We start from the raw sequence: 14,666 nt of genomic DNA, 5'->3' as shown, positions 1-14,666 counted from the left end.
ACTATTTACATAAATCAACCTTTATTTAAAATATACACAAAGAGAGAACAATAAAACCAAAATAATTTAGTAACAATGCATTTTAGAGAATCTTACACACAAGAATAGAACTGCTATCACCTAGCAAACCATGAGTGCTCTGAGAGGAGGCTCTATAGCCACACATGTCATCTATGTAACTACAAAAATGACCATGTGGTGATTTTCATCTTGCAGTGTTCAACATTAGCAAGACAAGCAAACTCAAAATGTGTCATCATGTTAACAAATGCCTTGTAAGCCCAAGTCTGGGTATTAAATGAAATGCTGTATGAAGATGAATTCTCGTAAGCCAAGTGGGGGGCACATCTGTAGGTATGACCACACGTATGAATTTAGCAACTTTGCCAAAACTCTCTCACACTGAGCTGTCAGCAACTTCACAGATCAGTTCAGCTCAACTCAGGACACGAGTCTGCACAGCTCAACACAGAATGACTTTCATCTACGTGGAAATCTACAACTGTATCTACTCATTTCCACCTTACATCACATGTTTCAGCCATCTGCTGCTGAATAAGAAAACCACCCCAAACTTAAGAGTTTAAAACAACAATTAATTATACCTCATGATTCTGTGAGTTGGCTACAGCTCAGCTACATGGTTCTTCTGCCCCTGTCTGTTCAGCTCCATCAGGCAGCTGCATTCAGCTAGTTGTTTGGCATTCAGCTAGTTGCCTGGCTGAAGCTGAAACATTCAAGATGGCTTGAAGCTTCCCAAGTGGCCTCTCACGCCAGTAGGGTATTTGGACCTTATACATGATGACTGGCTTCAAAGACCAAGGAAGCAAAAGCTGTCTGTCTTCCCCTTCTTAAGGCTTGGGCCTGAAATCTCAAGACAGTTACTTCTGTGCTATCCTATTAGTCAGCGCAGGTCACAAGGCTGGATCAATCCTGATGGATGGAGCAACACACACAAACAGGGTGCAGGGTAAGAGGAACTATGACAGAAGCTCTGGAAACCACCCATCAAATGATGGTCGTTCCCACACATAAAGATAGGCTCTTCACTTCAACATGTCTTCAGGACAACACATTATTCAATAAAAGAGAACAGGTCAAACCAGCTCTTGGTGTATTTCAAACCTGTTAAATACTTTAATTTGCCCTACATTATAAATGCATTATATGGTGAAGATTATTACTTAATATGTCTAAATCTATACCAGAAAACTCAAATGAAACATTGTCCCAGTTTCAGGTATAGTCGCTCGGTGCCACTTTATGTCCTGGATTACAAGTATGTGCCCCCTCAGATGTAACCTCCATTAGATCAGAGCCCACATCTACACTGTATTAACAGCTGTATTCCCAGCATCTAGTGTATACCAGGTACCTAAGAGACTACTTTTTCTTAGTTATTAAAAATACTCCTATTTTAAAATATATTCCTTCTTTCTTTAGTATCAGGTAAAAACCACTTCTGTATATTTTCCACCATATATTTTACAATATGGCTAAAAACATGTCACTACTAATCCCTGAACACTTAGTTATGCTCTAAGAAAGAAGATAATTTTAGCTATTACAGTAATATGCTAAATTTATCCTCAATTCAATCTTATAAGTGAGAAAAATTTTAATAGTCATTTAGTCATTTAATAGTCATTTAGTCATTTTCTGTGAGTTATCTTTTACTGGTCTTTAGTTTCACACATTCAACTTGAAATGAGAAATATTCAAGCTTGGACCAATACCCATCTTACAATTTCAAACAGTACATTTTCTGGTTGAAAATTCCCATCTGTGTTATTCTCTCAAAATGGAGGGTTCTGATCTGCTCAAAATATAATAAAATATCCTTAACTGAAATGAAAATATTTTTACTCTTCAGTTACTTAAAATGACTTATTTTCAATCATGATGTAATGAAAACAATTTTCTTAAAACAATACAAAAATTTAAAACACCATGTTTTTAATGTTAAGGACCCAAAAGTGTTCAAACCACCATGCCAAGAAAATACTGGCTTTATAAAATTAACTTAATATTCAAAATTTTATCATTATGATATTATCTCACAAATATTTACAAAGTCACTAAATATATTACAAATTTTCAGAACTGTCTTTCCCAAGATACATGTGACTATGTATACGTTATATTGGGATATATATGTGAATGTGAATATGATATAATATACTGGGAAAATTTAAACTTTTGCTTTGAATGGTTATAGTGAGTGTTCCCATTACCTGCCTTTCCACTCAGAGTTGCACTCTAGTTTTACAGGTTTAATACTGTTCCCAAATTTCCAACAGATATTAATATTGGGGATGTGGAAAAGCAAAGGTGAGATTCCTAAAAGTTATTCTTAAAATACTCCCAATATCTTCATATGTTTTACTCACTAGTATGAGTAATTAAAAATGGTATAAAAATTAAGAAATATCAAGTTTAGTAATACAAGCACACACCATTCTACTGCACTTTCCTTTACTGCTTTTTACAGATATTGTGCTTTTTTATAATTGAAGTTTGAGGAAACCCTGAGTCAAAAAGCAAGTCCATCAGCACTGTTTTTCCAACAGCATTTGCTCACTTCGTGTCTCTGTGTCACATTTTGCTATTTCAAACCTTCTACCAGTGAAAAGATCACAACTTGATGAAGATTCAGATGATGGCTAGCATTTTCAGCAATAAATATTTTTTAATTAAGGTATATGTAAAAGACCTTAAGGTATATGTAAAAATACATTGTATTTTTAGATATACTGCTACTGCACACTTAACAGTATGGTGTAACTTCTATGTGTACCAGGAAATCAGAAAATCACGTGACTTGATTTACTGCAATACTCACTTTATTGCAGTGGTCTGGAACTAAACCCACAGTATCGATGAGGTATGCCTGTATTTACAAAGAACTTTAGCCTGAAGAGAATATTAAAACACCGGGAAGTGCTAGCAAGCATTACTAGGTACTATTTCTAATAACCTAACATTTGCATCTCTTACCATGTTAAAAGCATTATACAGAACCACAAACTAAAATTACCAATTCATTAACTTATTTTGCTTCTGAGTTATTCCTTGAAACACTGTTAACATGCTTTATACATAAACCAATTAACATTTATAATATTTACACTGTTATGTACATTGTTAATAGCAGACAGGGCCCCAAAACACTCATAACAGCTATAGCTACAAAAGAGACTGGCTGGCTGGCTGGCTGGTGACTGCCCTCCCCGTCCTTTTTTATATGAATATATATGGCACTGTCACCTATTAATTCTTACTTAAATGCTCCTTCTCCATGAAATGTGCTTCCCCGTCAAACGTACTCTCTTTTCGGGGGGGAAGGGGAGTCCCTCTTCCCTTTTAATTAAACCCTTCCCTATTCCATACCTTATGCAGCAAACCCTACAGCCTGCTAGGCCACTTACCAGAGCACTGTACTGACCTGATTTTACATAAAATACCCGCAATCTTTATCTATATTACAAGTTTTAAGATGAAGGTTCATGTTCAAATCTTTACATATCTTCAGCGCTTAAAGCAGTGCTCCGAGTAGAGCAGAGGTATTTGGTTACTGTTATTATGGTGGGCAGGATGGCTGTTCCTTTATAATGTTGTATACTTTCCAGAGCTTTTACAGTGGGCTACTAATACTTAGAAAACATCAAAGAGTTTCATTAAAGAGAGTTGTAAAACTTAACATCAAAAAACAAACAGCTCAATTAAAAAATGGGCAGAGGACCTGAACAGATATTTTTCTAAAGAAGACATACAAATGGTCAACAGGCACATGAACAGATGCTCAACATCACTGATCAGTGGAGACATGTAAATCAAAATCACAATGACATATCACTTCACACCTGTCAGAATGGCTGTTATCAAAAAGACAACAAATAAGTGTTGACCAGGATGTAAAGAAAAGGGAACCCTCATACACTATAGGTGGAAATACAAACTGGTACAGTCACTATGGAAAACAGTATGGAACTTTCTCAAAAAATTAAAAATAGAACCATCACACAAATCTGGCAATTCCACTTCTGAGTATTTTTCCAAATAAAAGTACTAATTCAAGTAGATACATGCACCCTTACGTTGACTGCAATATTATTGGCAATAGCCAAGACACAGAAGCAACCTCAGTGCCCATCAAGAGAAGAATGGATAAAGACAGGTATATATATACACACACACACACATACATACCTTGAGGATGTACCTTAAGAAGGTAGATTTTTAATGGATATTACTGTGCTATCCCAAGTAAGCAGGGTCTTACTGAAGTCCTAGAATAGCTGGGATTGTTACATCCTCAGTGAACTACAGATTAACCTATATTAAACAAATACTAAGTGCCTATTGGTCAGGCACGGCTTTATGCAATGAAGAAGCTAGATTCTAAGAATTAGTTTAAGACACATAAAAATAATTCATGATTTACATTAAAATATACAATCATGTTAAACTAACATGATGAAAAATTACAAAATCACTAATTTTCATAGTGATTCATATCTTTTGAATCTACAGAAGATACATATGAAAATCAACTTTACCTTATATTTCATCTTGGGACATGAATGAATGTAGAAACCCATATAGTAATAGCTGAGTTGAGGTGTTTTCTCATGAAGTTGCCTAGTAAAAGCAATTTCTCTGCCAAAAGAATAAAGATGAAAGTACAGTTAAATCTAGTTCCAATTTCAAAGTACTATTTAATTTGGTAATATATTTGATCAAATCTGACATTAAGCTATCAAAAAAACCCAAGTGTTGCAAGAAAAACAATTTTAGAAACACTTTAAGACGATTTTTACTAAAGAGACACCAAAAAAACTGTATTATTTTGAGCAAATGCACCAAAGTTCTGGTTTGCACTTTAGTGGGCATAGCAGTGTATAAAAACTCAAATGGCATAAAAGTACAAAGATCTATTTAATACAATTTCAGGTCATTATTCATTATCACCTGGAGTTCTCAAAGACTGGGTGTATCAGGTTAAAAACAGTACAATAAATTTTAGAAAACTCAAAAACCAACAAATTTCAGTAAGAATGTTTTTATGACCCTTTACATGCAAACACTTTCAACTATATATAACATATTACTCTTTCCCGTGTCCAGATGCGATGCTTTATTTTCTCTAAAACTAAAGAGCGGGAAAACATGTTATCTCACTGCTTTTTCTCTACTTGTTGGCACAGGCAAGGATTAATTGAACAAAGAAGTTGTCAGCAATGCCTATGCTTGATGTGGTTTTAATTTGTATCCGGATAAATCTGGGCACAGAATTCCATTCTATTTGCCCAACTGAATGACCGCTTGCATTGGAGAAGTTTAAGCAAAATTTCAGTACATTTCTGAAGTATGAGAACAGCTGTTTTGTTTTTATGTTTGTTTCCCAAAGGTTTTAATTTCTTTTTCTTTGTTTTTAGTAGCAGTGGATGCTTGAAATCCAAGGAGAGGTTTATTTTTTAAGGGAATACTCTGTGCATTTTGCAAGCTCTAATTTAAATCACTGAAGGGCTGATACTCTAAAAGTTCATCTTTACAACAAAAGTATCTCTAAATCCAAACAGACTTAACATTATGAGGCTAAATCAGAAGAGATCCTATTATTCCTAAAAGTAGTTCACTCTCAAAGTTCAACCAGGGAAGAATGCACTGATACTGAAATGCAGGACCACCCGGCTCTGAAAAGGACTGCCCAGCCCTCCCCCACTCAGCCCTGTTCATCTCAGTGAACTGCATCACCACTCCACGCCTAAGCTGTTCAGACCCTAAGCCTATGAGCCATCCTTAAAGATTCACCTCCAGCATCCACCCATCAACAAGTCCAGCTGGCTCTATCTCCAAATACCCTGAATCAGACCACTTCTCACCACCCCCACCTCAGATACTTTGGTCCAAACCACCATTATGGCTCCCTTGGACAATTCTAACAGCCTCCAAACAGATTTCCAGTTTCCACTATTGCCCTCCATAACCACAGAGACCAATCTAAGCAGTCTTTTATTAATTATCAATCAGGTGAGGTAACTTCACATTAGGTTGGTGTCACACTCACATAAAATGGTGGAAAGTTCTGACAAAATGTGGTCCACTGGAGAAGGGAATGGCAAACCACTTCAGTATTGTTGCCTTGAGAACCCCATGAACAGTATGAAAAAGTAAAAAGATACGACAATGAAGATGAACTCTCCAGGTCGGTAGGTACAAATTTGGCCTTGGAGTACAGAATGAAGCAAGGCAAAGGCTAATAGAGTTTTGCCAAGAGAACGCACTGGTCATAGCCCAATATGCTACTAGATATCAGCGGACTAATAACTCCAGAAAGAATGAAGAGACGGAGCCAAAGCAAAAACAACACCCAGCTGTGGATGTGACTGGTGATGGAAGTAAAGTCCAATGCTGTTAAGAGCAATACTGCATTGGAACCTGGAATGTTAGGTCCATGAATCAAGGCAAATTGGAAGTGGTCAAACAGGAGATGGCAAGAGTGAATGTCGACATTTTAGGAATCAAAGAGCTAAAATGGACTGGAATGGGTGAATTTAACTCAATGACCATTATATCTACTACTGTGGGCAAGAATCCCTTAGAAGAAATGCAGTAGCCATCATAGTCAACCAGGAAGTCCGAAATGCAGTACCTGGATGCAATCTCAAAAACGGCAGAATGATCTCTGTTCATTTCCAAGACAAACCATTCAAAATCACAGTAATCCAAGACTATGCCCCTACCAGTAAGGCTGAAGAAGCTGAACAGTTCTATGAAGACCTACAAGACCTTCTAGAACTCACACCCAAAGATGTCCTTTTCATTATAGGGGACTGGAATGCAAAAGTATGAAATCAAGAAATACCTGGAGTAACCGGCAAATTTGGCCTTGGAGTACAGAATGAAGCAAGGCAAAGGCTAATATTTTGCAAAGAGATCATAGCAAACCCCATCTTCCAACAACACAAGAGAAGACTCTACACATGGACATTGCCAGATGGTCAATATCAAAATCAGACTGATTATATTATTTGCAGCCAAAGATGGAGAAGCTCTATACAGTCAGCAAAAACAAGACTGGGAGCTGACTGTGGCTCAGATCATGAACTTCTTATTGCCAAATTTGGACTTAAATTGAAGAAAGTAGGGAAGACCACTAGACCATTCAGGTATGACCTAAATCAAACCCCTTTTGATTATACAGTGGAAGTGAGAAATAGATTCAAGGGATTAGACCTGATACACTAGATCTGACACACAGATGGACAGAGGTTCATGACATTGTACAGGAGGCAGTGATCAAGATTATCCCCAAGAAAAAGAAATGCAAAAAGGCAAAATGGTTGTCTGACGAGGTCTTACAAATAGCTGTGAAAATAAAAGACGCGAAAGGCAAAGGACAAAAGCAAAGACATACTCGTTTGAATGCAGAGTTCCAAAGAATAGCAAGGAGAGATAAGAAAGCCTTCCTCAGTGATCAGTGCGAAGAAATAGAGGAAAACAACAGAATGGGAAAGACTAGAGATCTCTTCAAGAAAATAAGAGATACCAAGGGAACTTTTCATGCAAATATGGGCACAATAAAGGGCAGAAATGGTATGGACCTAACAGAAGCAGAAGATATTAACAAGAGGTGTCAAGAATACACAGAAGAACTATGCAAAAAAGATCTTCATGACCCAGATAACCACGATTGTGTGAACACTCACCTAGAGCCAGACGTGCTGGAATGCGAAGTCAAGTGAGCCTCAGGAAGCATCACTACAAAGAGAGCTAGTGGAGGTGATGGAATTCCAGTTGAGCTATTTCAAATCCTAAAAAGATGATGCTGTGAAAGTGCTGCACTCGATATGCCACCAAATTTGGAAAACTCAGCAGTGGCCACAGGACTGGAAAAGGTCAGGTTTCATTCCAGTCCCAAAGAAAGGCAATGCCAAAGAATGCTCAAACTACCGCACAATTGCACTCACCTCACATGCTAGCAAAGTAATGCTAAAAATTCTCCAAGCCAGGCTTCAACAATACATGAACCATGAACTTCCAGATGTTCAAGCTGGTTTTAGAAAAGGCAGAGGAACCAGAGATCAAATTGCCAACATCTGTCGGATCACCAAAAAAGCAAGAGAGTTCCAGAAAAAACATCTACTTCTGCTTTATTGACTCTGCCAAAGCCTTTGATTGTGTGGATCACAATTAACTGTGGAAAATTCTGAAAGAGATGGGAATACCAGACCACCTTATCTGCCTCCTGAGAAATCTGTATGCAGGTCAAGAAGCAACAGTTAGAACTGGACATGGAACAACAGACTGGTTCCAAATTGGGAAAGGGGTGCTTCAAGGCTGTATATTGTCACCTGGCTTATTTAAGTTATATGCAGAGTAGATCATGAGAAATGCTAGACTGGATGAAGCACAAACTGGAATCAAGACTGGCGGGAGAAATATCAATAACATCAGATACACAGATGATACCACCCTTGTGGCAGAAAGCGAAGAACTAAAGAGCCTCTTGATGAAAGTAAAAGAGGAAACTGAAAAAGTTGGCTTAAAACTCAACATTCAGAAAACTTAAATTGTGGCATCTGGTCCCATCATTTCATGGCAAATAGATGGGGAAACAGTGACAGACTTTATTTTTTGGGGCTCCAAAATCACTGCAGATGGTGACTACAACCATGAAATTAAAAGACGCTTACTTCTTGGAAGAAAAGGTATGACCAACCTAGACAGCTTATTAAAAAGAAGAGACATTACTTTGCCAACAAAGGTCCATCTAGTCAAAGCTATGGTTTTTCCAGTGGTCATGTATGGATGTGAGAGCTGGACTGTAATGAAAGCTTAGCACTGAAGAATTGATGCTTTTTGAACTGTGGTGTTGGAGAAGACTCTTGAGAGTCCCTTGGACAGCAAGGAGATCCAACCAGTCCATCCTAAAGGAAATCAGTCCTGAATATTCAATGGAAGGACTGATGCTGAAACTCCAATACTTTGGCCGCCTGATGTGAAGAACTGACTCATGTGAAAAGACCCTGATACTAGGAAAGATTGAGGGTGGGAGGAGAAGGGGATGACAGAGGATGAGATGGCTGGATGGCATCACCGACTCAATGGACATGAGTTTGAGTAAACTCCACAAGTTGGTGATGGACAGGGAGGCCTAGCGTGCTGCAGTCCATGAGGTTACAGAGAGTCAGACACAACTGTGCGGCTGAACTGAACTGAACTGAACCTCCTTACTGTCGCCTGTAAGCCTTTCTCCATCTGCCCCTCATCAACACCACTGCCTGGCTGCCCTCCTTACACAGCACTGCCTAGATCCTATCCTACATCCCAGCCCTTAAGGCCTGCCTTCTCTTCATTCCAGCACCTCAGGACACTTGGACTTGGTACCTTTGACCTGGACTTCTATCCTCAGATTTTCACACAGCTGGCTCCTTTTTGTTCTTTCTTGGCTAAGGAGGTGTTTCCTGACAACCCTATATAAAAAGGGCCACGTGCCCACTACCACTATTTTATTCCTGTTATAATACAAAGGCAAAGTGAAAGTGAAGTTGCTCAGTTGTGTCCGACTCTTTGCGGCTCCATGGACTGTACCCTACCAGGCTCCTCTGTCCATGGAATTCTCCAGGCAAGAATACTGGAGTGGGTTGCCATTCCCTTCTCCAGGGGATCTTCCCAACCCAGGGATCAAAGCCTGGTCTCCTGCACTGCAGGCATACGCTTTACCATCTGAGCTACCAGGGAAGCCAAACATGAACTCCTTTGAGCAGGATAGACAAAGGAGTCTCTAAAATTCTGCTGTTTTTAAATTTACTGTCTGCTTTAACAAAGCTGGAAGTGTCTGATTCATACCTACGTACTTCCAGGACACAGACTGTGCTCAAACATCTATTAAGCAAATTAATTACACTTCTAAAATTCATCTTACCAAAAAAGAAAAAGTAAATAAATTCCATACTCACAAACCCCAATTCAAACATTTTTAAAATCTGCAGACCAGCTTACATACAAATCTATACTTGATTACAAATTAAAATATAGAAACTCTATACTGACTGTATGATTGCTTAAGAAACTGAAGAAATGGAGGAAAAATTTGATTATGTTTCACTGAAATACACTGAAATCAACAATGGAATTGGTAACTTGTAACCTATTCTCCCCAGCTTTGCTTCATAATGTCAATCTGCTGGCTGCCTCTCCTCTTCTATAAACTCAGCAACTGAGATTCTCCAGAGCACTGAAAGGCTGCAATGCAGTAGCAGTCTCCTCATCCTCCACTGGCCCCAATTTTCATGCTCCGCAGGCTCCTCTGCTACTTCCTCAAAGCTCTACAGCTCCAGAATTTTCAACAGCTCAATCAAGCAGCAAATAGACTGCTGGAAACCGTTTTTTCTGGGAACTGATTATTTGCTATCTCAAATGCAATAGGATTTCTATATCTCTTTGTTCATTGAGAAATAAAATATTTCATACAGAGGATGGATTTATTCTGTAAGAATCAGATCAGATCAGATCAGTTGCTCAGTCGTGTCCGACTCTTTGCAACCCCATGAATCGCAGCACGCCAGGCCTCCCTGTCCATCACCAACTCCCGGAGTTCACTCACTCACATCCATCGAGTCAGTGATGCCATCCAGCCATCTCATCCTCTGTCGTCCCCTTCTCCTCTTGCCCCTAATCCCTCCCAGCATCAGTCTTTTCCAATGAGTCAACTCTTCACATGAGGTGGCCAAAGTACTGGAGTTTCAGCTTTAGCATCATTCCTTCCAAAAAAATCCCAGGGCTGATCTCCTTCAGAATGGACTGGTTGGATCTCCTTGCAGTCCGAGGGACTCTCAAGAGTCTTCTCCAACACCACAGTTCAAAAGCATCAATTCTTTGGCACTCAGCCTTCTTCACAGTCCAACTCTCACATCCATACATGACCACAGGAAAAACCACAGCCTTGACTAGACAAACCTTTGTTGGCAAAGTAATGTCTCTGCTTTTGAATATGCTATCTAGGTTGGTCATACTTTCCTTCCAAGCAGTAAGCATCTTTTAATTTCATGGCTGCAGTCACCATCTGTAATGATTTTGGAGCCCAGAAAAATAGTCTGACACTGTTTCCAGTTTCCCCATCTATTTCCCATGAAGCGGTGGGACCGGATGCCATGATCTTCGTTTTCTGAATGTTGAGCTTCAAGCCAACTTTTTCACTCTCCACTTTCACTTTCATCAAGAGGCTTTTGAGTTCCTCTTCACTTTCTGCCATAAGGGTGGTGTCATCTGCATATCTGACGTTATTGATATTTCTCCCAGCAATCTTGATTCCAGCTTGTGTTTCTTCCAGTCCAGCGTTTCTCATGATGTACTCTGCATATAAGTTAAATAAACAGGGTGACAATATACAGCCTTGACGAACTGCTTTTCCTATTTGGAACCAGTCTGTTGTTCCATGTCCAGTTCTAACTGTTGCTTCCTGACCTGCATACAAATTTCTCAAGAGGCAGATCAGATGGTCTGGTATTCCCATCTCCTTCAAGAATAAACATTTTTAATATTGATCTGACAAGTCTAGACAAATCCACAGCTACACATTATAAAGTTAGAGATACAGAAAATAAAGGAAGAAGAAAATGGCAATAATTTCGAAGTACTGAATAATTCTTGTACAAAGAAAAAGTATCTTTTCTGAAATACGCACTTCCAAAGTTACAAAATATGAATGCTTTTAAACAATCAGTTCTAATTTCACAGAATCACAAAGATACCACAGAGTCCTGAATAGTTTTTAATTAGTTTTATGCAAAATGCAATTAAATAAATAAGAAAAATAAAAGATTATTATAGGGATCAGTTGTAAACACTCTATTTTTAAAATTTGCTATATAACATGGTACTGAGAGACAGATCAGGTCATGTTGAAAATATCAGTACCTGGGCCACCGAAAAACACATAAAAAATCAACTATGGACCATATTTCTTTTTAAATCAACTAGTGATTTAAAAAAACAAATCAACCCTGATACTTTTATAATTCAGAGAAAAGCACATATGCAATAAATAAAATAATCTCAAAGTATGTTTTACCTTGATGTGAAAATCATGATTATCAGAGAAAACAATGGGAAAAACAAAGAGAAAAAAGTGATTCAATGACAAACAAGGAGAAAAGAGACAAGCTCCCAGACAAAACTCTCAATCCTCCTCTTTCCTCTACCACATGTACAAACAGACAGGCAGGAATGAAAATAAAAGTAAATTATTTTCATGAGACAAGACCCTAGTCTTTTTATCATCAGGATAATGCACCTAAAAACATGTGTGCTATGTTACATACATTTGCAGTAACGGACATAAAAAGGAAACCATTTTTGGATGAGGTCATAGAGTCAATGGACAGTCAGGGACTCCCTGGTCCTGTTCTATATACTTTATATAATTGTACATTTCTTCCAACAGACTCAGAGGGCTTTAGTTCATTTATGCCAGATTCATATAATGTTTAATTAATTATAATACATACACACAAACATCTGGTCCCATGACTTCATGGGAAATAGATGGGGAAACAGTGGAAACAGTGTCAGACTTTTTTGGGCTCCAAAATCACTGCAGATGGTGATTGCAGCCCTGAAATTAAAAGATGCTTACTCCTTGGAAGGAAAGTTATGACCAACCTAGATAGCATATTCAAAAGCAGAGACATTACTTTGCCAACAAAGGTCCGTCTAGTCAAGGCTATGGTTTTTCCAGTGGTCATGTATGGATGTGAGAGTTGGACTGTGAAGAAAGCTGAGTGCCGAAGAATTGATGCTTTTGAACTGTGGTGTTGGAGAAGACTCTTGAGAGTCCCTTGGACTGCACGGAGACCCAACCAGTCCATTCTAAAGGAGATCAGTCCTGGGTGTTCTTTGGAAGGACTGATGCTAAAGCTGAAACTCCAGTACTTTGGCCACCTCATGCGAAGAGTTGACTCATTGGAAAAGACTCTGATGCTGGGAGGGATTGGGGGCAGGAGGAGAAGGGGACGACAGAGGATGAGATGGCTGGATGGCATCACTGACTCGATGCACATGAGTTTGGGTAAACTCCAGGAGTTGGTGATGGACAGGGAGGCCTGGCGTCCTGTGATTCATGGGATTGCAAAGAGTCGGACACGGCTGAGCGACTGAACTGAACTGATATATATACACACAAAATAGGGATGACAAAAAATATATAAATAATGTAACATTTAAAAACCACTGAGCGGCTCTGACAGGGGAGCTTAAATAAATGCATAAACTAAACAGCAAAAGCATCGCAATGACCTCTCACACACTAGGTAAGATGGATACCTTAAAAAAGGAATTACCATCAGACAAAAGCCAACACAGGAGCTGTGGGTTTGATCCCTAGGTCAGAAAGATCCCCTGGTGGAGGAAAAGGAGAATCCCATGGACAGAGGAAGCTGATGGGCTAAAAGTCCATGGGGCTGCAAAGAGTGGGACATGACTGAAGCAACACACACACACTGTGGCCTCAGCTCTACAAGTGTTGTATCTAAATACGGATATGCAAGAGACTACCAGAGCAACAAATTACGTGCTATCTAACAGAGTTTCTACTGTTACATAATGAAATGTAATCAAATGAAGAAATATATGAAGTTCTATACGACCCATTACAATTGTCAAAAGCAATCTTACCGGAGCGCAGAGTAGACACCCAAAGACAGAAATGAATAATCAGGATCGTAGTACAAATATACAGATGATACACAGTATGGAAGAATGTCAATCACCCCCACAGCAATGATCTTCCCATCAAGCCAGTACTGCTGGTGAAAGGAGCCATAACCACAATCTGGTCCATTAGGGGAATTCTCTGTCTGTGAAAAAGTAGACATAGAAACAGCTTGTCACTTTTATCCTTATATTAAAAAATATTAATAATTAACTTTTTCTATTTGTATTTTACTCAGCGAGTAACTCCTAACATTTCTTCTTTTTTGCAACTATCTTCTGACTCTCAGAAGAGTCATATCCTGAAAAACTTTTTAGTTGTAGAAACACTGATATAACACAACAATAGAGAAAAATTAACCTAACATTTTTTTCAACTTATTTTTTCTGTTCCACGCAAAGCTGGGAAAGAAATGATGAATGAGAGAAAGATGGAGAACATAAAAGTGAGGGCTAAGTGCGAACAGGTGACCTATCCTCAGCTGCCAGCCAGGCCTGGTCTATGACCACTCTTGCGTTCATAAGGCATATGAGCTCATCATTTTTTCTAGGTACAAGTTCCTGCGTAAGCACAAAGAGCTATGACATTTCTCCCTATTAGCCAAAGGATAGTGCAAGTTATCCCCTTACCATTATTTTAATGCACCCATAATCCCACAGAAGAAAATGCCACAAATTTTTCTAGAGATTGCAAAATATAACCATTTTCTGTAAATAGTTTATGATATCTCTCATTTTAAAATTCAACATGAATTTAAATATAACTGTTATTAAATGAAAACCATACAGTGAAAATTATGGAGCACCATAAGAAAATGCTTTGTCAGAAACTGAATGAATGTTAGAGATTAACAATTTAAGTGAACAAATATATTAATAACAAAACTTGTGTAACATATTCACACACTCAAAGTCACTGAGAATGTATATGGAAAAAGGCTAGAAGGGAA

General features: G+C 38.5%; 1 protein-coding gene across 10 annotated transcripts in view; it reads right to left on the bottom strand.

Moving 5' to 3' along the window:
• The window catches only part of ATE1 (arginyltransferase 1), a 149,901-nt gene that overhangs the window by 62,239 nt on the left and 72,996 nt on the right, over nucleotides 1–14,666 (bottom strand). For all 10 annotated transcript variants that reach the window (XM_027529012.1, XM_027529014.1, XM_027529013.1 and 7 more), the window contains exons 9-10: nucleotides 13,681–13,862; nucleotides 4,560–4,659 (exon numbers count right to left, since the gene is read on the bottom strand). In XM_027529012.1, the coding sequence (XP_027384813.1) occupies nucleotides 4,560–4,659; nucleotides 13,681–13,862 (282 nt within the window). The remainder of the gene's footprint in view (nucleotides 1–4,559; nucleotides 4,660–13,680; nucleotides 13,863–14,666) is intronic.

The sequence above is a fragment of the Bos indicus x Bos taurus genome, chromosome 26 (assembly GCF_003369695.1).
Source record: "Bos indicus x Bos taurus breed Angus x Brahman F1 hybrid chromosome 26, Bos_hybrid_MaternalHap_v2.0, whole genome shotgun sequence".
In the NCBI taxonomy this organism is placed as follows: domain Eukaryota; kingdom Metazoa; phylum Chordata; class Mammalia; order Artiodactyla; family Bovidae; genus Bos; species Bos indicus x Bos taurus.
The sequence above is the reverse complement of the archived record's forward strand: the minus strand, read 5'-3'. Positions and strand labels throughout refer to the sequence as shown.